The 24428-nt window shown below is 25.6% G+C and overlaps 2 protein-coding genes across 4 annotated transcripts in view; one reads left to right on the top strand and one right to left on the bottom strand.

Moving 5' to 3' along the window:
- The window catches only part of LOC117172524 (putative epidermal cell surface receptor), a 102549-nt gene extending 87840 nt beyond the window's left edge, over positions 1-14709 (top strand). The window contains exons 10-12 of one of the 3 annotated variants that reach the window (XM_033360547.1): positions 6002-6347; positions 6701-6891; positions 13593-14709. In XM_033360547.1, the coding sequence (XP_033216438.1) occupies positions 6002-6347; positions 6701-6891; positions 13593-13694 (639 nt within the window). In that variant the 3' untranslated portion in view covers positions 13695-14709. Of the gene's footprint in view, positions 1-6001; positions 6348-6700; positions 6917-13592 lie in introns of all 3 variants that reach the window. The other 2 variants (XM_033360549.1, XM_033360548.1) reach the window with 2 other exon arrangements.
- A 5642-nt stretch (positions 14710-20351) lies between these two features.
- The window catches only part of LOC117172977 (glutathione peroxidase-like), a 19525-nt gene continuing 15448 nt past the window's right edge, over positions 20352-24428 (bottom strand). Inside the window, exon 2 of the mRNA XM_033361306.1 lies at positions 20352-21136. Coding sequence (XP_033217197.1) covers positions 20544-21136 — 593 coding nt within the window. The 3' untranslated portion in view covers positions 20352-20543. The remainder of the gene's footprint in view (positions 21137-24428) is intronic.

Raw genomic sequence — 24428 nt, 5'->3', positions numbered from 1 at the left:
AGTCGACTAATAATGTATATCCGGTCACTCTTTTCTATATTGGTTTGAAAATTTACGAGAACTATTAATTATTTAAACAATTTGAATTAAAAAATTAAGAGTGCCTTTTTTTCTACAAGTCAATTTGTTTACGGAGTCGACTAATAATGTAAATCTGATCACTCTTTTCTATACTGGTTTGAAAATTTACGAGAACTATCAATTACTTACACAATTTTAATAAAAAAATTTAAAGTTTGGCCTTTATCCTACAAATCAATTTGTTCTCGAAGTCAACTAAGAATGTCTATCCGATGACTCTTTTCTATATTGCTTTGCAAATTTACAAGCACTTTTAATTTTTTAAACAATGTGAATTGAAAAATTAAGAGTTTGCCCTTTTTTTAACAAGTCAATTCGTTTACGGAGTCGACTAAGAATGTCTATCCGGTGACTCTTTTCTATATTGGTTTGAAAATTTATGAGAACTATTAGTTATTTACACAATTTTAATGAAAAAATTAAAATGTTTGGCCTTTATCCTACGATCAATTTGTTTTCGAAGTCAACTAAGAATGCATGTATAATTTTTTGTAGATCTTACGGTCTTCAATTGTCAACTCAGTGGGCACAAAATTTGGCGACATCGTTACGACATATTTACGACATTTTTACGACATCCTATGTCCGTGTCGTTTCGGTGTCTTCACGATATCGTAAAGATATCGTCAGATCATACGACGTTTTTACGATATCTTAAAGTCACCTTAACGACATGGACATAGGATATCGTAAAGTTGTCGTAAAGATGTAACGATGTCGTGAAGATGTCGCTAAATATTGTGCCTACTGGGAATGTTATCAAGTCAAATATTAAAAATAAAAATAAAAACCAGTTAAAACTCCAATTTTGGCAACAAGTGAAAAAATAATGTTTTTGTTTTAATATAAAAGAAGACAAAAACCTCAAAATTAAAGAGGTTTTTTTTAAATTATGAGATTACATCCTTATGAAAAAGGAAAACAACTTTATAATAGTTATGGACAGATGACGAACATAGGACAAAGTAGAAATAGGAAATACATTAAGGCGGTAAATTCATTAGTACAAACTAAAGGCGTAATTTAAAGGAACCGCAAATGAGGAAAGCGCGCCAAAGCACTGGATTTTGAATTTGAACTTATTTTATGATACTTTGATACATTTTATTAACATTCATAAATTCTGTCTGAAAAATAATAGAAATATTACGATATTTATTTGTAAATATGAATACCAATATTCATCTTTTGTAAGTGTTTTTTTCTTTTGCTAGAATTTTAATATTGTTGAAATCGAAATTAAAATAATGGTCTAAATTACAACAATGTTGTGATAGACCTGTATTCAAATTTCCTACTCTGCAATCTCTTTTGTGTTCAGAGACTCTTATGATCGTTGAATTTAATAACATAGTAAAAGTATTTTACTGATATTTTTAAATAATCGTTGAGTTTTTTAAGTAATGTTTGCGACATTTTTCATTTTCTAAGTGAAAGAAAACTGAAAAAACTAGTTTTAGATCATATGTCCGCAGTGTTGAAATTTTGAACAAAAATGTTGAAGTGCGTCTGTTTTGATTGTGAATCAAAATAAAAAAGTAATCGGGATCAGGATAAAGCTAATCAAGTTCAATTTCACAAACCACCAAATGATCAAAATATTGTGCAAGAATGGCAAAAAAAAAGATATATCTTTTTCCTTCCTTCGTTCCTTAGATTATCTATAAATTTGCTTTTTGGCATAACTCTTTTCATAATATTTAGTTTATGGTTTAAGGCGAAAAGGGAATTTTTATTATACTTGGTTTTAAATTAAACATGAACTTAAGGGTCTTATTCTAAAAAAGAAATCGCATCATAGGAACTAAGTTTTCGAAATAATATGCAAATTGCTATTTTATCCATATTACATTGATGCATTCTCGCCTATCAAGATATTTAGATTTTGAATTATCGATTATAATTATTCTAATCGAATTTAAAGAGAAGAATGATAAATGAATCTTTATTTTCATTTAAAATGAATAAATTATGTCTTTTAAAGACTTTTTGAAGGTGAAATTTTGTACCACAAGGACAATAACATTTTGGAAAAATTCAAAATGATTTAGATTTTATTTTAAAAGGTTAATTTTAAGTTTTAAGGATTTTAAAATATGTCAAAAAAGAATGTGAAAGATTTTTAAACCATTTTTTTCGGATTAATTTTTTTTTCGTATTTATAAAAGTAAAATTGTCTCAAGATTCTTGGTTAAATTTCAAAAAATTTCTTTATTTTGAAACAGGGATTCTAAAAGAAAATTGAATGAGAATTGCAAAATTACAGCAACAAAAATTCTGTTATGCTTAATAAATATTCGAAGGTATTCAAACAATTCAATGTTAATTTTAAACTTGTGAAAAACTTCATTTTTTTTTAATGAAGATTTTTTAAGACTTTAAAAAAGGAAGCTAAATTCAAATTAAGAGAGGTTTCAAGGGAATGAAAAAATGTTCTTTAGATTCCCAGAAAAATGTTAAATGATTTTTTAATTTAAAAAAAATTAACTTTAGGATAATGTTATAAAAGATTTTAAAGTATTTCCAAAAGGTTTTCAAAAAAGAATCTAGAAGTCTTTACAAAATTTTAAGAAAATTTTTAAAAGACATTTAGAACGTTAAATATCTTAGAAAGATTAAAAAATAATGGTTAATTTAAAAATTATGAAAATTTGTAGAAAATTGTAGATGTTTTACAATTTTGTAAAAAAGTAGTTTTTTATGAATTTGGAAAGGTTTTTAGAGAATTAAACATTATTCTTTAGATTTTTAGGAAAATTTAAATTTATTTTCTGAAAGATCTTAGGACAATTTTTTTTATTTTTCAGAATTAAAAGAAAAGCAGTTTTAAAAATTGTTTAAGTTTAAAAAATCAACTGAAATTATAAATTGTAAACAAATTTAATTAAGTTTAATGAATAAATTAAAAAATTTGCTTTTCGTCATAACTATTGTCATGAAATTTAGCTTAAGATTTAAGAGGAAAATAGAATTTTTATTATACTTTTTTTAAAATTAAACATGAACTGATATTATTTTAAGCTAAAAAATAAACTTTGTTAAAAATAATTTATAAAATCGAGGAAAATCCTTTATTTTTAATTATAACTAGTTTTGGAAAATAACTCGATTTGATCTTTTTAAATAAATATTTCACAATTTTCATTGTTCATTGAACAATAGTTTTTAGGCTTTACATTTTTTCTTTCACTTTAGGTAATAGTTGCAGCTATTATTTAATCCTAATGATGTAGGGCTTATTTTTTCCTTAAAATATTCTCTGCAAATCTTATTGCTACGTTTTTATTAAAAAAATTTTATTTAGGAATTATAAAATCGTTATTTTTGTAATCAATAGGTCTTCACAAATAATTTTTTTTTAGTAAAAATGTACCAATGATAACAAATTCAAGAATTCTCAAACAAAAATTTGAATCTTCAACCAAAAACATAAATTTTTTATCAAAAAAATTAATTTTTGGCCAAAACCATTTCTCATCTAGAAACGCACTTAAAACATTACCATATGTACTTTTAGAAAAAAAAATTTCTTTAAATTCTAAAAGTAATTTTATAACTTTCTTTTATGGAAAATCTATACTGTGGTTAAAATTTATATTATTTAGTTGAAATTTTTATTTTTTGTAATTCTAAAATTTTGTTTAAAAAATCATTTTTATCGATAAAACCCAACTTTTTTGCTAAAAATTCATTTTTTGAAAATTCTTCAATTAATTTAAATTCATTTCTTAATTTTTTTAAATTTACCTATTATATTTTTTATTAAATATTTTTTCATTAAAAAATGTGTGCATTTCGTAGGAAGTTGGACTTTTTCGATAGAAAATTCATCTTTTGGTTACTAATTTATTTCTTCGGTGGAAAATTTAACTATTTTGATACAAATTAATTTTTTATTGACTACATTAATTATTTGAACTAAAAATATAACTTTTATTATGGGCTGAAATTTTTTATATATTTTTAAAAAATTTTAAATCAATGTATTTTGTAAAAAGTTGATCTTTTTGGATAGAAAATTCATCTTTGATTTTTTTTATTGAACTATTCAATTTGTTGTTAAAATTTTTGTTTGTTAAAAATTCAAGTAATTTGTAGAAAACTGGTCTTTTTGGATAGAAACTTCATCTATTAGTAGAAAATTAAACAATTGGGTTAAAAATTCATTTTTGTCTTTGAAAATTTATAAATTCAGTTAAATTAATTTCTTTTAAAAAATTTCGAGTTCTTTTAATAAACCTATTATATTTTTAATTTAAAATGTATCTTTTTTATTTAAAAACATATGCATTTTGTTGAAAATTAGCCCTTTTGGATAGAAAATTCATTATTGGGTTAAAAATTTAACTATTTAGATGAAAATTTATTTTTTATTAATAATAATTATTTTCACTGAAAATATAAAAATTTTATTTTTGGATAAAAATGATTTTTTTAGTTAAACTAATATGTATTATATAGAATGTTGGGCTTTTTGGGTGGAAAATTTATCTTTTGGTTGAAAATTTAACTATTCGGTTAAAAAATCATTTTTATCTTTGGAAATTTATCCACTTAGTTAAAAATGCATGTTATTTGCATTTCTTTTAATTTTTCTATTTTATTCATGCTTAAGAATGTATCTTTTTCTTTGAAAATGTATGTATTTTGTTCAAAATTTTGTTTTGAAATGGAAAATTAATCTTTTTGGTTGAAAATAATTTTTTTGTTTTGTTCAAGTTTTATAATTTTATTTAAAATTTCATTTCTGTGGTTGAAAATTTAACTATATGATGAAGAATTTGTCTTTTTTTAATGGAAAATTAATTTTCTTGATTGAAGACTAATTTTTTAAATTAAAAATTAAACTATTTATTTATGAATTCAAATCTTTTTGCGCGAAAGATTCATAATTTTAGTTGAAAATTTATTTCTTCGTTTGAAAATTCAACTACTTTGTTGAAAATTTATTTTTTCAACCCAAAGTCTAACTATTCTCTTTTAGGTTCAACATTTATCTTTTTTAGTTGAAAATGCATGTATTTTTTATAAAATTTGAAATTTCGAATAGAAAATTCGTCTTTTTGGTTAACAATGTACCTGTTTAGTTAAAATTGCTTTTTTTTTTGTTAGTTTGAAGATTCATAATTTCATTTGAAAATTCTCATTTCCTTTGTTGAAAATAATACTATTTTCTTGAATTTTTTTGTTGACGTTAAATTTTTTAACTAAAAATGTAACTATTCAATTTTTGCTTAAATTTTTTTTTAGTGTAAAATTTAACTTTTTCAGATCAAAATTTATTGAAGTTATTCAAAATTCGTCTTTTTTCTTTTGAAAATTCATTTTTTGTTGTTGTGAAAATTCATATTTTCGAGTTGAAAACTCAAAAACTCAAAAACTTTTTTATAGAAAATTCAACATTGTGGATTACATTCTTTTCATTTAGCGGAAAATCTTTCTTGTTTGAAAATTCAACTCTTTCGTTAAAAATTCCTCTTTTTAGTTTCAAAATTAAAATGTTAGGTTAAAAAATTTAGGTTAAAGATTTAACTAGTTGGTCAAAAATTTATATTCTGTATTTGAATTAAACTGTTTTTTGATTTGAAAATTAAAACAGTTTTGGTCATTAACTATTACACTTTTTGTTAAGCATTCAATTTTGTTTTGTTTAAAATTAATTATTTTTAATGAGAATTTAATTATTCTATTTTTTTAATTATTCTAAGTTCTTAAGTTGAAAACTCAAATATTGGCTCAAGCTTACTTATTAATTTTGCATTAAAATTATTGATCTCTTCAGTGTAAAGTTTTTTTTATACCTGAAATAAAAATTTATAACGTTCATTGATAATGAAAAATTGGTCAAAAAATTTCGAAATTAGGATCTTATATCAACCCTGACTTATCTTTTTACCTAATTGAACTTCTGAAATTCTAGATTCACTTCACCACATCGGAAGAACCAGATCCTTATTTCTTCAGCGTAAGGGCCAATGTCGACGAAAGAAAATCCCAAGAGGTCGACATTTCCTGGAGTGGAGTGCCATATCCTGAAGATAAATACGTCAATATCTACAGGGCGATTTATCAAAGTGATACCGGAAAAGAAGACACCAGTGTCTTCAAAATTGCCAAGAGGGATTCTCCTGCGAAGACGACTATCAGAGACCTGAAACCAGGAACCAGATATCGATTGTGGATTGAGGTCTACCTCACAAACGGAAAGATCAAGAAGAGCAACGTCCTCGACTTCAGCACCAAGCCCGGTGGCCCTGCATATTCAGGTAAAAATTTAAGGAAATTATTCTCTAATCGTGAACAGAACCAACTGAGGATCTTCTTCTTTAAACACCAGACAAAAAAGTCTTTGGAACGATCTTTATAGGATGATTAGTTCTCTATTTAAACGGACTTAAGGCTGGACCAATAGAAACTGTATATCGACTGCGCACGCTCCATAGATCGTCGCGCCCGATTGGTCCAATTTCAAACTTCTCTAGTAAGGAAACTACAGATTTGAGAAAAATCTTCCAAGAGACTTTTATCTTCAGTTTTTCAAGAGGAATATTTTTAAAATGTTTATTTTGCTGAATTCTGAATATTTGATGCAAAAATTTTCATTTTTTCCTATTTTTAGGAAAATTAGCATCGATACCACTTCACGATGGGGATTATTATGGACCACTGGTGATAGTCGCGATAGTGGCTTCTCTCGCAATTTTGTCTACTCTTATTCTGCTGATGATGCTCATGAAAAGAAGAACCAGTAGTAAGGCTGATATTTCGCCTCGAAAAACAACTTCGGCCTATGACAACCCTTCCTACAAGGTAGAATTACAACAAGAAACTATGGGTAATTTATTGCTTTTTTCTTTTCTCATTTTTAGTGCACCCACATTTTTTTTCTAGAAATCTATCTTCGCTCTATTCTAAAGTCGATCTTGTCTTCAAAAAGTAATTTCTATCTGCTCTTAAAAAGTAGTTTTGCAGTAAGAATTAGATCAACTTAGACTTCATACTATCTCTTCTATTCCCCTCTTTTGCCCTTTATTTTTAAAAATTAATCTGTTTCTTCTTTTTCAAAAAAACTTCCTCTTTTTGTAGATTTTTTCGCTGAACATAAAACTGAAATAATAGAACCTTACAAAAAAAACTATTTGTGATTAAGAATTCATTATTTTTAATTGAAAAGAATACTATTATGTTTTTGGTTAAGAATTTATCTCTTTCGCTTAGAAATTCGACCATTATGCTCAAAGTTTAATTATTTTTGTGAAGATTCAACTAATTGTTTAAAAAGACATTTTTTCAGGTAAAAATTTGATATTTTTAGTCAAAATTCCATTATAGTTTTTGAGAATTCAACTATTTTGTGCAAAATCATTTTTTAGTACGAAAATTTATTCGCTTTGTTAACGAATTGTCTTTTTGGATTGAAAAATCCATCTTTCGTGGTTAAAAAAATTCAACTATTTGGTTAAAAATTTATATTTTATGTTGTAAATTCAAATATTTTGTTAGCAATTTAATTATTTTGTAAAAAATTTAACTATTTTGTTGTTATTTTTTTTCTGAAAATCTAAATCATTTATGGAAAATTAATTTCTTTTACGGTTGAAAATTCATCTCTTTTTCTGGAAAGTTCAACTCGAACTTTCAAGTTTAATTTTTTGCTTAAAAAGTACATTTTTTGATAAATATTTTACATTTTAGTTAAAAATTAAACTATTTTCTGCAAATTTATAATTTTCATGATAAAAATGTAATTCTTTTATGAAACATTGCCCTTTCTTCTAAAAAATTAATCATTTGACCTCAAAATTCAATGATTTGGTGAAAAATTTATGTATTTTGTTAAAAATTCGTCTTTTTGGTAGAAAATCAATCTTCTTTTGAAAATTTAACTACTTATGTACGAGTTAAACTTTTTTCTTAGAAATTAATGTTTTTTAAGATGATTATTTTTTATTAAAAATTTATCAGTTTAGGTAAAAGATCAACCATTTAGTTAAAAATGTAACTATTTTCTTTAAAATTTAATAATTTTGCTAAAAATGTAATTATTTCATTAAAAATTGAGTATTTGGTTAAAAATTCATATGTTTTGTTGAAATTTTAATTCTTTTGTTGAAAATATAATTTTTTTCTTGTAGAAAATTAAACAATTTTCTGAAAAATGTATATTTTTGGTTTGAAGATCCACTATTTAGTTGTAAATGGAACTGTTTCATAAATTTAAGATTTGAATGAAAATTCAACTATTTTATTGAAAGCTTTTATTTGGAAGCTTAATTATGTGGTTGAAAATTCAAATATTTTTAAGAAAATATAATGACTTTGTTGAAAATGCAACTATTTTGTTAAAAAGTCTTTTTTTAATATTCAAAGTTTTGTTGAAAATTTTTCTTTTTGAATTAAAAATTAAACTTTTCTTAATAAAAATTAATGTTTTTGTGATTGAAAATTATTCTTTTTTGGCAGAAAAGTTTTTACTTTAAAATTCATATTTTGTCGTTGAAAATTCGTCGGTTTTATAAAAAAATCCTAATTTTTAAAAATTTCTGTTCATTCTAAAAATTTATTTTTTTTTGTAAAAATTAAACTCTTTGTTGAAAATTTAATTTCTTTGTTTAAAATATGTTAAAATGTTATGTAAAATGTCAAAAATATATTAAAAATATTACTATTTTCTTAAAAATTTAATTATTTTTTAAAAAATTTAATTATTTCATTAAAAATTTAACAATTTTGTTGAAAATTTAAGTACTTTGTTAAAAATTCAACCATTTTATAAAAAAAAATAATATTTTTGGTTTGAAAATCCACTATTTGTTTGTAAATAAAACTGATTAATAAATTGAATATTTAAATAAAAATTCAACTATTTTATTGAAAAATCCTCCATTTCATTTGAAAGGTTAATTACATGATTGAAAATTCAAATACTTTAAAGAAAATTTAATTACTTTGTTCAAAATTCAACTATTTTGTTAAAAAATATTTTTCGTAATATTCAAAGCTTTGTTGAAAATTTTCCTTTTTAGATTAAAACTTAATGTTTTTGTGATTGAAAATTATTCTTTTTTGGTAGAAAAGTTTTCATTTGGAAATTGATATTTTGTGGTTGAAAATTCGTCGGTTTTATAAAAAAAAATCCTAATTTTTAAAAATGTCTGTAAATTCTAAAAATTTAATTATCTTTGTAAAAATTTAACTCTTTGTTGAAAATTTAATTTCTTTGTTAAAAATTCAACTGTATTCTAAATTCTAAGTTCGAAAATTCGAATTATTTAATTTTGTAAAATTATTTAATTTCTTTAAATTTTTTCTGAAAATTGAAAGCGTTATTGAAGATTTATATTTTTTTGGTTAAAAATTCATATTTTTTGCTAGAAAAGTTATAGGTTGAAAAGTAACCATTCCTGGTTGAAAATTTAACTTCCTTCTTTAAAATTCATCTTGTCGGCTATTCGACCATTTAGTTGAACTTTATCTTTGTAGCTTCACAATGATTTATTTATTGAATTAAAAATTCAACTATTTCATTGAAAATTAACTATTTTGTTTGAAATTTAATTATTTTATTAAAAATTTAATTATTAGATTAAAAATGTGATTATTTTGTTGCAAATTTAATTAAAAATTTGATCTATTTTGTTGAAAATTGGAGTATTTTGTTAAAAATTAAAATTTGTTGTTAAAATTTTAATTGGTTTGCTGATAATATAATTCTTTTCTTGTTGAAATCTCAACTATTTTCTAAAAAATGCATCTTTTTGGTTTGAAAATCCACTATTTGGTTGTAAATGAAACTTTTTGATACATTGAATCTTTCGCTTAAAATTCAACTATTTTATTAAAAATTGTTCCCTTTTGTTTGAAAGCTTAATTATCCGGTTACAAATTCGAATATTTGTAAAGAAATTTAATTACTTTGTTGAAATTGCAACTATTTTGTTAAAAACTCTTTTTTTTTAATATTCAAAGTTTTGTTGAAAATTTTTCTTTTTGGATTAAAAATTAATCTTTTCTTAATAAAAATTAATGTTTTTGTGATTGAAAATTATTATTTTTCGGTAGAAAAGTTTTTACTTTAAAATTCATATTTTGTGGTTGAAAATTCGTCGATTTTATAAAAAAAAATCCTAATTTTTAAAAATTTCTGTACATTCTGAAAATTTAATTTTTTTGTAAAAATTAAACTCTTTGTTGAAAATTTAATTTCTTTGTTAAAAATTCCACCACTAATTAGTTGAAAGTGAAACAGTTTAATAATTTAAATATTTGTCTAAAAATTTAAATTTTTTGTTGAAAATTCGTCTCTTCTACTTTAAAGTTCAAATATTTGTTCGAAAATTTAACTCGGTGATTAAAAATTCAACTATTTTATTCAAAAGTAATTTTTTTTTATTTTGCCGTTTTTTTGAAAATTTTTCTTTTTGACTTGAAGCTTCAACTATTTGATTCAAAATTCAACTGCTTTTTGTTATAGTTAATTGTTTTTTGTTAAAAAAATCGAGTATTTGGTTGAAGATTGATCTTTGTGAATAGAAAATTAAATTATTTGTTTAAAAATTTCACTAGTTTGCTGAAAATGAATTTTTTCAGTTTGAAAATTTTTCTATTTAGTTTAAGTTTAATTATTTTGTTAAAAATGTAAATTTTTTTTTAATTTCAAGCTTTATTGAAAATTCGCCTTTTTGGCTTAAAGGTTCGACTATTTGATTACAAATACAATTCTTTTTTGTTCAAGTTAATTCCTTTTTGTTTTAAGTTTAATTATTCTTATCAAATTTTAATATTTGGTAGGAAATTAAATTCTTTTATTGAAAATGCAACTGTCTTCTAAAAAATTTATTTTATTAGGTTGAAAATTCAACTATTTGGTCGTAAACAAAACTGTTTGATGATTTAGCTATATGTACTAAAAATTTAATTTTCTGTTTGAAAATTGGTCATTTTACTGAAAATTCGAAGTTTCGTTTGGAAATTCTACTACGTGATTAGGAATTCGTTTTTTTTTTTTTTCAAGCTTTGTTGAAAATTCATCTATTTGGCTCAAATGATCGAATATTTGATTAAAAATGTAACTGTTTGTTTTTAAAGTTACTTCTTTTTTTTTAATCGATAATTTGGTTGAATATTCAGCTTTGTGAATTGCAAATTCAACTATTTGTTTAAAAATTCCACTTTTTTTAAAAATTAATTTTATATTCTGAAATTTCAACTATTTGTTTTTGAATTTAATCATTTTGTTAAAAATTTGGATATTTTAAAAAAAGTCATTCTTTTGTTGAAAATTTAATTGTCTAATTAAAAATTAATCTATTTCCTTGAAAGTTTGAGTATTTTGTTATAAATGCAAACGTTTTGTTGAACTTTTAATTCTTTTGTCGAAAATATAATTTTTTTCTTGTAGAAAATTCAACTATTTTCTAAAAAAATTTAATTTTTGGTTTGAAAATCCACTATTTGGTTAGGAATGAAATTGTTTGATAAATTGAATATTTCAATAAAAATTCAACTATTTTATTGGAAATTCGTCTCTTTTGTTTGGAAGCTTAATTATGTGGTCGAAAATTCAAATATTTTCAAGAAAAATTAATTACTTTGTTGAAAATTCAACTATTTTTTTTTCAAAAGTCTTTTTTTTAATATTCAAAGCTTTGTTGAAAATTTTTCTTTTTGAATTAAAAATTAATCTTTTCTTATTGAAAATTAATGTTTTTGTGATTGAAAATTATTCTTTTTAGGTAACAAAGTTTTTATTTGAAAATTCGTCGGCTTTATAAAAAAAATCCTAATTTGTAAAAATTTCTGTAAATTCTAAAAATTTAATTATTTTTGTAAAAATTAAACTCTTTGTTGAAAATTTAATTTCTTTGTTAAAAATATGCTAAAATGTTATGTAAAATGTTGAAATTATGTTTATAAATAACTATTTTCTTAAAAATTTTTATTATTTTGATAAAAATTTAATTATTTAATTAAAAATTTAACAATTTTGTTGGAAATTTGAGTATTTTGTCAAAAATTTAAATGTTTTGTTGAAATTTTTATTGTTTTGATAAAAATATCATTTTTTCCTGTAGAAAATTGAACAATTTTATAAAAAAAAATATTTTTTGTTTGAAAATCCACTATTTGGTTATAAATGAAACTGATTAATAAATTGAATATTTAAATAAAAATTCAACTATTTTATTGAAAATACATCCCTTTTGTCAGTTTTGTAAAAAAAGTCCTAATTTTTAAAAGTTTCTGTAAAAGTTTCTGTAAAAATTCAACTATGTGATTAAGAATTCGTTTTTTCTTTTAATTTCAAGCTTTGTTGAAAATTCGTCTTTTAGGCACGAATGATCGAAAATCTTATTAAAAATGCAAGTGTTTGTTCTCAAAGTTAATTCTTTTTTGTATAAAAAATCTATCATTTGGTTGATTTTTCATCTTTGTGAATTTTAAAATTTGTTTAAAAATTCCACTATTTAAAAAAATATATTTTGAAAATTCAACTATTTTGCTTTAAATTTATTTATTTTGTTAAAAATTTAAATATTTAAAAAAATAGTCATTCTTTTGTTGAAAATTTAATTCTTTCGTTAAAAAACCAACTGTGTTCTGAAAAATTCATTTGCTTAGCTGGAAAATGTCACTATTTAGTTGTAAGTAACGCTGTTTGATAATTTAACTATCTGTCTACAATTTTTTATTTTTTAATGAGAATTCCTCCCTTTCACTTGAAATTCAAATATTTTTGACAAATATCAACTACGTGATTGAAAATTCATATTTTAAAAAAATTTTAAGCTTGGTTGAAAATTCGTTTTTTTGTTTTGTTTGAAGGTTGGACTAATTTGTTAAAAATGCATCTGCTTGCTTTTAAAGTTAATTTTTGTTTTGTTTCAAAAATCGGTCTTTTACTTGAAAATTCATCTTTGTGAACTGAAAATTCAACTATTTGTTTAAATAATTCTACTATTTTGTTGAAAATTAATTTTTCTAGTTTAAAATTCGACTATTTTGTTTCAAATTGAATAATTTTGTTTAAAAGTTAATCATTTTGTTAAGAATTGTATTCTTTTGTTAAAAATTCAATCGCGATTTCTAAAAATTCATTTGCTTAGCTTGAAAATTCGCCTATTTAGTTGTAAGTAAAACTCTTTGTTTGACAAATTAAATTATTCGATTAAAAATTTAACTATTTAAGGAAAATAATTGTTCAAGTTTGAAAATTCAACTATTATGTTTAAAATTAAAATATTTCGTTGAAAATTTAATTAATTTATTCATTCTTTCCCTAAAATTTCAACTGACTTCTAAAAAATCATCTATTTATCTTCAAATTTCCACTATTTAGTTGTGAATGAAACTCTCTGTTAATTAAACTATTTCCTCTTTTCTGATCTTATGCTGTGAGCCTCTGAAAGTATTTTAACATTTCCGTACTCTTCACACTCTGCTAGCAAATGATCATTATCAATTAATTAATTAATTAATTTTTCCTGAATTTTTAATTACATTTTTTTCAGACTTGTGAGGACGCAGTGACAATAAGTAACGGGCGAAATAAACCAGCCGAGCACGAAATGGCCACAATAAACTCAAGTGCCAATGGCAAAGAATCGGCCTAAATCGCCAAACTTATTATTTATTTACCACCAAGCGTATACGATACGTTAATTAAATCCGTCCAATCAACTCTCGAGTTGTGGTTTTTTTTATCGAGACCGGTTGAGATTTTTGATAAAAATCCGAAAAAAATCGACAGATGTCGATTGTGTCAGAGATTCAGATACTGTGACGCTGAAGTCAAGTTGAAATCAAATCACAATTGTGTTTGAATCTGGGTCTGAAAGTTCATTGTATGAAAGTCTGTAAATAGAATTCATCTGCAATATTTAAGTCTTCACGAAACTTACATTTAGAGAAAGAAAAAGTATTCGTTTCCTACTTATAAATTCTAGGAATTAAGTAAAATGATAGATAAGTCAAATTATATATAAGCAAAATTAAATGTAAGCGAAATGATAAATAAGAATAATTTTATACATATATAAGCAAAATTTTATATAATTATAAGCAAAATTCTATGCAAGTTTACAACTGACGACTATAATCTTTAATCACTGTTTAGCAAATTCGTTGTATCTTTTACAAATTTTTTTACTACTCCATTTCAATTTTTAATTATAGATTATACAGATTTTATTGAATATTAACGAATATTTTATATTCTAGTGATTAAGGATATTATTGGATCCATAATCTTAGAACAAATTTTTGTACAGCTCTTAGATGTATCCTTAGATTTTAAGGATCTAATAAAACCAGTATCGAAAATTGAGATTTTTTAATGAGAGAGTTTAAAGATCTTAAAATTTAAGTATGGACCTGCGGTCTCCAAGACCGAACCCTACTTCTAATATGTAAGTCCCTCCTCCCTGAGCATTCTTGTGGCCGTGCGGTTCGTAATACCGCACGGCGATGGTAGCATCATAATCTTATATTCCCTTTTTAAATTGTTTGAAGTTATTTGAAACGCAAGATTACACACACAAACTAACTTTAGATTGATGTGTGTATCCCACAATGTGTAAGGTGACCGTTACAAAAAATTTGCACGTCCCGATTATCCCTAATTTGAGCAAAAAAATTACAAATTAGTATTAACAATTTTTTGGGAAATTTGAGTATTTTGTTAAAAATTTAAATGTTGTATTGAAATTTGTATTGAAATTTGTATTGTTTTAATGAAAATATCATTTTTTCCTGTAGAAAATTCAACCATTTTATTTAAAAAATAATCTTTTTTGTTTGAAAATCCAATATTTGGTTATAAATGAAACTTATTAATAAATAGAATATTTAAATAAAAATCCAACTATTTTATTGAAAATTTGTCCCTTTTGTTTGGAAGGTTAATTACCTGATTGAAAATTTAAATATTTTTAAGAAAATTTAATTACTTTGTTGAAAATGCAACTATTTTGTTAAAAAATATTTTTCTTAATATTTAAAGCTTCATTGAAAATTTTTCTTTTTAGATTAAAACTTAATGTTTTTGCGATTTATTCGTTTTTTTTTATAGAAGTATCGAAAATTGAGATTATTTTAATGAGAGAGTTTAAAGATCTTATAATTTAAGTATGGACCTGCGGTCTCCAAGACCGAACCCTACTTCTAATATGTAAGCCCCACCTCCCTGAGCATTCTTGTAGCCGTGCGGTTCGTAATACCGCACGGCCATGGTAGCATCATAATCTTATATTTCCTTTTTAAATTGTTTGAAGTTATTTGAAACGCAAGATTACACACACAAACTAACTTTAGATTGATGTGTGTATCCCACAGTGTGTAAGACGACCGTTACAAAAAATGTGTACGTCCCGATTATCCCTAATTTAAACAAAAAATGACAAATTAGTATAGACCATGTACGTGCGGTCTTTTAGACCGCACTATACTTATAATATGTGGGCCCTTCCTCCCTAAGCTTTTTTATGACCGTGCGGTCCGTAATACCGCACGGACACAACAGCGTCATAATTTTATATTTCTTTTTTAAATTTCGCCTAGGTATTGAAAATGCAAAATGTAACACGCAAGCAAACTTGAGCTTGATAGGAATATCCCGAAATACGAAACGCGACCCTTTCAAAAAAAATTGTACGTCCCGATTATCCCTTGTTTGAGTAAAAAGTGACAACTTAGTATAGACAAATGGACGTGCGGTCTCTTAGGCCAAAGTATGCTTCTGATATGTGTGCCCCTCCCTCATAAGCTTATTTGTGGTCGTGCGGTTCGTTAGACCGCATGACGAGGATAGCGTCATAATTTTATATTTCGGCTTTACAATTGTTTCAGCGTATTTGAAACGCAAGATGCCACATCCAAACAAACTTAAAATTGATACTGTTATGTAAGTCCCTACCCCCTCGGGTAAAAAAATTATTATTAATAAAAGTGGATAAAATTTATTATTTTCTTACCTGTTCCATAGTTCAAATTTAGGTAGTCCAGTGTGGTTCAAAGTAATCTACTAATGCAGGGTATCGAAAAGTCATCTTTTTTACTTTTTTTTTTATCAAACCTGTGTAATACTTTTTCGAATTTTATTATTAAAAAAGAAACACAGAATTTAATTATTTGAAATTTTTTGTAAACAAATTTTTTATATTAATTTCCAAAACAAAAATGTTTTAGAACACAAAAAATCGGAATGATTCTATATTTTCAATACTTTTGATAAATAATCATAAAGTTTTTAAGCTATAAATAATATTTAAACATTAATTTCAAAGACTTTAAATTAAATAAAATTCGTTTTAAATCTTCGGTATTATTTTAAAATGTTAATAATATAATTTTTAAATTCTCAATTACAAAAACAATTATAGAAAATTTCTTAAACAATTTCTATTATTGCTTTAGTGCAAAAACAAACACAAAAATTCGAATTTGGAAGCCTATGAAATGGAAAAAAATTTCCATTTGCGGGTAGTATGAAAATGTGAAAATTACTGAAAATTGAAAATGTCCAATTTATTAAAAAATCACACTCATATTTCAAATATAATCCAAAATGTTTTTAGTTAAATGAGCTTTAAAATTATAACTTTTTCGTTAAAAAATAAGGACTTCACAATTCTAGAAGTTATATAAAACTTTTGCCGGAAGTATCCACTTATCCGACAAGGTGAAGAAAAATTGCATGGGTAATATAATAGCTAAAATACCGAAGGAGGAAAACCAGTAGCTATGCAATTATTCATTTAAGATATGAAGGTTAATGGAAAATTACTAACATGGATTATAATTTCTGATAGTATAAAAGACAAATTAATAATAAATAATGTTTAAACTTTTAAATAAAAATTATAATATTTAATTACAAAAAAACGAATTTTATACCTAATAGTTGATTTTGTTTTAAACCAAATTATTGATCTTTCAAGGCGAAATTACGAATTTCCTGTACAAAACAGTTGAATCATCAAATGAAAAATATGAAATTTTGCTGGAAAAAAAGTCAATTTTATACCAAAAAGAACAAATTTTCAACTAAATTTAAGAACTCTCAAACCAAAAGTTGATTTTTCAACTAAAGAACAAGTTTAAAAAAAAGATTAATTTTTTACAGTAAAAGACGAATTTTTAATAAAATTGAAGAGTTCTCAAACAAAAAGTTGAAGTTTTAACTAAACAAAATGAATTTTTAAAGAAAAAGATTAATATTCTTCCGAAACGAACGAACTTTTAATACAATTCAAGAATTCTGAAATAAAAGTGTAAGTTTCAACTAAAAAAAGTAATTTTCAAACAGAAATATTAACTTACTACAAAAAGACGAATTTTTAACAAAATTCAAGAATTCTGAAACCAAAAAGTTCAATTTTTAACTAAAAAGGAAACTTTAAACAAAAATATTAATTGGCTACCAAAAACGACGAATTTTTAATAAGATTAAAGAATTCTCAAACAAAAGTGTAAGTTTCAACTAAATAAAAATTTGAACAGAAAGATTAAATTACTACCAAAAAGAAGAATTTTAAATAAAATTTAAGAATTGTAAAACAAAAAGTTAAAGTTTCAAATAAAAAAGAAATGTCTGAACACAAAGATTAACTTACTACGAAAAAGACGAATTTTTAACAAAATTCCAGAATTGTGAACCAAAAAAGTTTTATCTTCAGATATAAAAAGTTTTTAACAAAAAAAATTAATTTGCTACCAGAAAAGGCGAATTTCCAATACAATTCAAGAATTCTCATTTAAAAAGTTAAATTTTTAACAAGAAAAAAGACAAATTTCGATGAAAAAGATTAATTTACTACCATCAAGATGAATTTTTTACAATATCCAAGAATTCTGAATAAAAAAAGTTGAATTTTTCACTAAAAAGGAAGTTTTAAAGAAAAAGAGTAATTTACCACTAAAAAAGACGAATTTTTAATAAAATTCAAGAGTGCTCCTTTGAAATTCCTTGACTTTTTCAACTCTTCAAAATGTCTTGGATATTTGAAAATGTCCCAGATTCCTTTGAAATTATTTTAAATTACTGATATTTGAATTAATATATATTTTTAAATACGGCAAAACATTTCAAATACTTTGGAAATTTTTTATTTTCTAATACCCTAAGATACCTCAAATGATTCAAAATTGTTTAAAATCCCTTGACACTAAAATTTCATTTGAATCACTTTATACAATTGAAATATGTTTCAAATACCATAAGAATTGAATCCCTAGACAATTTCTTTGAATATTTAAAAATACCCTAAAATCTTTTCAAAATATTGGAAATCATTTAAAATATCCTAAAATATTTCAAACCTTTTGAAATATTTCGAAATCCACCAAAACTTTTTGAAGCTTTTGAAAATTCCTGGGAATTATTGAAAATATCCTGAAATATATCCTCAGATGAACAAAGAAAATAAAAAAATTTTTTAACCAAAAGTAATTAATTCAGGGTTGCCGTTTTAATCACATGAAAAATTCCCAGTTTTGACCCCGTTCGCAAACTTTTTTCAGGGTCAATGAAATAAACAAATTCTAACTATGAAGCTAAACAATTTTGCAATTGAAAGTAATAAAAAAACTGAGCTGCAAATCATTTTAAGCAATTTTAAGCTAGAAATATTGAAAATTGTAGGATTAAATTTTTGTTGTAAACTGAACACTTTTTAAATTAAAAGTTCAATTATTTTTATTTTAAAAAGTTCAAAAATCCATAGAAAGCTTTAAAATTTTGAAACATCTACATGTTGTTTTACATTTATTCAAATTTTTAATTATTTATGTAATTTTTTCAGACCTTCTGAATATCTTTTATAATGATTCAAATTCTTTCTAATTTTTTTTTAGTCCTATAAAATGGAAAATATTTTTGATAATTTTGGAAATTTTAAAAAATCTTTTTAAATATTCTCTTTAAATTATTTCTTCAAAATAAAAATTCAATTTTTCTAGGAATTTTAGGAAAATATTTTTTATTAATTTGAAGTCACACTTTGTTTCAATTATTAAAAATTATTACAAATTTTTTCTGGATTTTCAATATTTAAAGACCTAAATATCACACAATTTTACTTGTACTTTACTTGCGAATTAAATTTTTTCAAATCGAGCAATTAAAATTGTAACGTTAAACGTTTAGTTTTTTTATTTATCTATTTGTTTAATATTTCATTTATAATTACCGATTGTACATGAAAAATTAAATATGTCTAAATAATCAGCAATTGTTATTTTGCTTAATTACAAAATTTTAGACTAAAAGAATATTTTTAGTTTGATAAAAGTCTTTAATTATGAATATATTATTTTAAAGTTATATTTAAATTGAAAATAGTTTATAAATTTTTAACCGGGCGTTTAAATTTGTTTAACTGCAATAAGAATTTCAAAATTCCAATTAGAACAATTTAATTTTTAACGTTATAATCGGGAAATTCTTAAATTTTGAACTGATCACAAATCGTTTTGTAAAATCAATTATTATTCACTTATTAATCCTCAATGTATTGTTTAATATAAAAAAAATAATAATTTATATTCACTTTTAATCAACTAAAAAAGTTTTTAATCCAAAATTGTCGACTTCAAACGCCACTCATTTTTTATTTTGTAAGTCTTTAAATCTGTATTTTAAAATTCTTCTAATAAAAAATGTAAACTTCGAAATTAAAATCCAAAATGAGAATTTGTAAGTGAATGATCATAATTGAAATGGATAAAAATTCAATTAATTATTTTAAAAACTGTTGAAATCAAATTTGGAGCATTTTTTCTATAAATTTGTAAAAGTCCCGGTCCAAAAAGAAATGCACTGTCTTTTCCCGGATACATAAAATTCCCGGTCCATCGGCTACCCTCTTAATTATTAGGACGTAATTAAAAAAACTATGTAAACAATCCTAAAGATATTTCAAATCATCGAAAATATTTTAAAAGCTCTTGAAAATTCCTTGGAATTGTTAAAAATACCCTCAAATATTTGCTCATATGAACAATGAATATAAAAAAATAAACTCTTCTATAGCGCCGATTTTGGGGCCGACGGTGGGTGGGAAGCAACTCATTATAGCCCGCTCCACTTCTGTATGTTCACGCCCGAATGACAACCGGAGACCCCGCGCCCCTCCTGATACACCTACCTGCGGCGCGGCGTCAATTCTCGGAAGGGCTATAGAAGGGAGAGCTATAGAAGAGAGGGCTATTAGAGGGTTTCACTGTACTTAGTTATTAGGAGGTAATTTAAAAAAACTGAATGATACGTACAATTGTAAAACAAACTTCAACCACATTTTATTATTCAGCATCATTCACATTTTAGATGTCAAACTTCAAATTCAATCTCACAAAAATCCTTATCTTATTCTATCCTATCAAATTCAATTTCTTCTCTTAGAAGTCGACAAGTGATCAATTCTATAAAACTGACAAAAAAAAAAGTGAAAATAGGAAAACTAACCCTATAATTCATCCTTCTTCTGGAGGTACATCAGAAGGGTTTCTTCCATGTCGTTTGGTTCAGTACTGGGTGCAAATCTGGCAACAACTTGTCCTTTTCTGTCGATGACAAATTTCGTGAAGTTCCACTTGATGGCCTGGGTGAAAGTTCCAGCTCCGTTGGGTTGACTCTTCATCCATTTCCAGAGAGGATGAGCATTATCGCCATTTACTTCGATTTTCTCGAACATATCAAAGGTTACATCGTATTTTTTAACAAACTCCTTGATTTCTGCCGAGGTTCCTGGTTCCTGACCACTAAATTGGTTGCAGGGGAATGCAAGAATACTCAGACCTTGTTCTCCGTATTTTAGATAAAGGGCCTGAAGCTGTTTATAGTTGGTATCAGTCAATCCGCAATTACTGGCGACATTAACGACAATGAGAACTTTTCCTTTATATTTCGATAGAGGTACGACATTTCCGTCGATATCTTTCGCCGAGAAATCGTAAAAACCAGCAGATTCCCAATTTTTTTCCTGGTCAAATTTCACTACGTCTTCAGATTGTCCGGAAAGAAAAAGGCCGGCCAGGGTCACAAGCAAAACAGTCCACTCTGAAAAAAAGTTTTTGTTTAAATAGTAGGGAAATTACAGTAGAAACCCGTTTATTGCAACGCTTCCGAAATGAATGGGTCCCGTTTATCCACCACTTCATTGGAAGGCAGGCGCCTTTAGTCAGAACAGCTGATTGGTCCGCTCACTAGCGATGTGAGCTTGCAATTGTTTTCACGCGCGCAAGCTAGATAACGTCGAAATACGTACTGCAATCTTCAGTTTGAAATCAACCCAGTCCCGCCTTTTCAGCTATTGGTTTACCGAGAGATGTGAAAGTAAAGAGTGGGGGTAAGGTATCACGCGATAAATGGATCCCGAATCTGGCAATAGATGATTCCTGCGATAAACGGGTCCTGCAATAAATGGGTCTTTATTGTATTTTGGGGCCCTCCATAAACCACGTAGCCAGATTTTGGTCACTTTTGAGCCCCCCTCCACGTAGTCTATCCTAGCTATTTTCTAGACCCCCCCCCCCCAACCCTGCCCAACCGAGAAAAAAGTGGATTTTTCATGAGAAACATTTTCTGAAAATAATTATTTATGAAAACAAAGTTTAACATTTTGATTCATACAAATTATCAGATTAAATAAAAAAGGTGAGACTAGCCAGGTATGCAATTCATCTATTACAGGCAAAAAATTTTCTTCATCTTGTTGACAATCGAGTATACAGAAGAAAAGTATATCGAGCAGGCCTCATGCAATAAAATATAGGGGCCAAATGGGACTTTTCGTCACGCTCGTAGGGTATTTTTTCGAGCACAAAGGGTAACAAATTCAAAACATATTTATAAGGTTTCAAAAAAAATCAAGTAAAACTCAAAATAATTTTAATGAATTGCAAAAAAAAATTTTTAATAAAAATAATACCATCTATTTCAGTAAAATTATAATGAAATTAGAGGAAATTGCGATAAGCGAGGATTCGATGAGATTCATAAAAATTCAAGATAATTAAAAAAATTAAAATTAATTATATAAAAAAACTTCTTTGAGTTCAAAACATTTTAAATGAGCGTCGAAAAATTCAAGTCATTTTAAAAGAATTTTTTAAATATCTAAAATGAAATAAAAACTTTTTAAAAATAAAACGAATTCTAGAGAATTCCAAGGAATTAAAAAAGGGGTTAATTAATAACAATTCAGGGTGAATTTCAGAAAATAATTTTAAATCTCTTTAAATCTTTGAAACTCTACTAATTTAAAAAAAATAATTGAAATTATTTGGAAATAATTTTAACAATTGAAAAAATTTTATTGATTGCAGTAAAATTTGAGTGAATTTAGAGGAATTTAAGAGAAATGAGGAGAATTCGATGAAATTCATTTTAAAAATGAAGCTGAATTTAAAGGGCAATCAAGTGAATTAAAAACAATTAAAAATGTGACAAAATTGGTTGCATTGAGTAGGCTTCAAATGAGATTAGAAAAATTAAAGAGAATTTAAAAGAATTTGGTGAAATGCCTAAAAATCTAAGATGCTTTTTAAAGATTTCACGATAAATTAAACAAAAACTTTTTTTAAACCCACTGAATTAAGTAAAATTAAGTGGATTTCGAAGCATTAAACATTTTTTTTAATAATTAAGGATAAATTAATACGAGTTCTGCGCGAATTCCAAATGATTGCAAAAGATATTTGAAAATCTCTTGAAATATTTGCAGTCCTACGAAAAATCCCTCACTTATTGTAAAAAATTCTTTAAAATTCTTTAAAACATTAAAGAGGAGAGGAGATGGAAAAAATGATAGGAGAAATAAAAATAGGATTAGAGTGCACAAATAATAATGAAGTTAGTAAAGGGGGGAATAGAAGTGATTGGGATGAGGACTGCAAAGAGGAAAAAAAGGAGGTCAGAAAGGAATTAAGAAAATGGAGAAAAGAAAAAAGTAATGGGAAAGAATATAGGGAAAAAAAGAAAGAGTATACTGAATTGTGTTATCAAAAGAAAGAGGAAGAGAATAAAAGGTTTGAGGAAGAGGCGAAGAAGGCTAGGACGGAAGAAGAGGTATGGAAAGTAGTAAATAGAGAAAGAAAAAGAAGAAAAAGAGTACACCAAGATATTGAAATCATAGAATGGAAGAAATATTTTTTGGATTTGCTAGGTAGAGAGTAGAGAGTAGAGAGAAAAGGAGTAGAGAGAAAAGTTGTAAAGGGAGGAAAATATGGTAGAGAAAGAGACGAGGAAGAGGAAATTTCAAGGGAAGAAATAGTTAAAGTTTTAGGAATAATGAAGGATGGAAAGGCACCTGGTATAGATGAGATCCCAAACGAAGTATGGAAATATGGAGGGGAGGAACTAGTGGAATGGGCATGGATAATGTGTAATAGAGTATGGAAAGGAGAGGGGTGGCCACAGTTATGGAAAGAAGGAGTAGTTATACCAATAGTAAAGAAAGGCAAGGGAGAGGAGGTTAAAGATTATAGGGGGGTGATGTTGATGCCAACACTGTATAAAGTATATGTAACTATTTTGTCAGAGAGATTGAAGATAGAAGTTGAAGAAAAAAAGATCGAGTCACAGAATCAGACAGGGTTTAGAAAAGGAATGGGGGTAATGGACAGCACATATGTTCTGAACTATCTAGTAAATAAGAGAATTAAAAGGGAAAAAGGGGCAACGATAGCAATGTTCGTGGACTTAAAGGCGGCGTTTGACTCATTAGACCGAGGCGAAATAGACAAAGTTATGGTAAAGAAGGGGATAAGAGAGGGATTAATAAAGAGAGTATCAGAAATTTTTAGGGAGACAAGAAGCAGGGTAAAGGTAGGAGAGCAAGTAGGAGATGGTTTCTGGTTGGTGAGAGGTGTGAGACAAGCGTGTCTTCTGAGCCCACTTTTATTTAATTTATTAATATCATACTTGGAAGAAGAAATGAGGAGAAAGGGTTGGGGAGGAGTTAGGATAGGGAAGGAAAAGATATATACACTGGCATACGCAGACGACATAGTGTTGATGGCAGAGGATGAAGAAGGGATGACGGGATTAATTACAGGATTAGAGAAATAATTAGATGGGAAAAAGCTGAATGTAAATGTAGAAAAGTCAAAGATAATGAGGTTTAGAAAAGGAGGAGGAAGGAAGAAAGAATGGACAGGGAGATGGAAAGGAATAAAGTTAGAAGAAGTCAAAGAGTATAAATATTTGGGATATATCTTGCAGACGAATAGAGATCATACAGCTCATATAAGAGAAAGGATAAAAAAAAGCAGCAGGGGTAATGAAACAGATATGGGGAATAGGAAAACGGAGGTTCAAAAAAAATTGGAGAAGGAGAATGTGGTTATTT

This window comes from Belonocnema kinseyi, chromosome 5 (assembly GCF_010883055.1).
Source record: "Belonocnema kinseyi isolate 2016_QV_RU_SX_M_011 chromosome 5, B_treatae_v1, whole genome shotgun sequence".
Classification (NCBI taxonomy): domain Eukaryota; kingdom Metazoa; phylum Arthropoda; class Insecta; order Hymenoptera; family Cynipidae; genus Belonocnema; species Belonocnema kinseyi.
The sequence above is the reverse complement of the archived record's forward strand: the minus strand, read 5'-3'. Positions and strand labels throughout refer to the sequence as shown.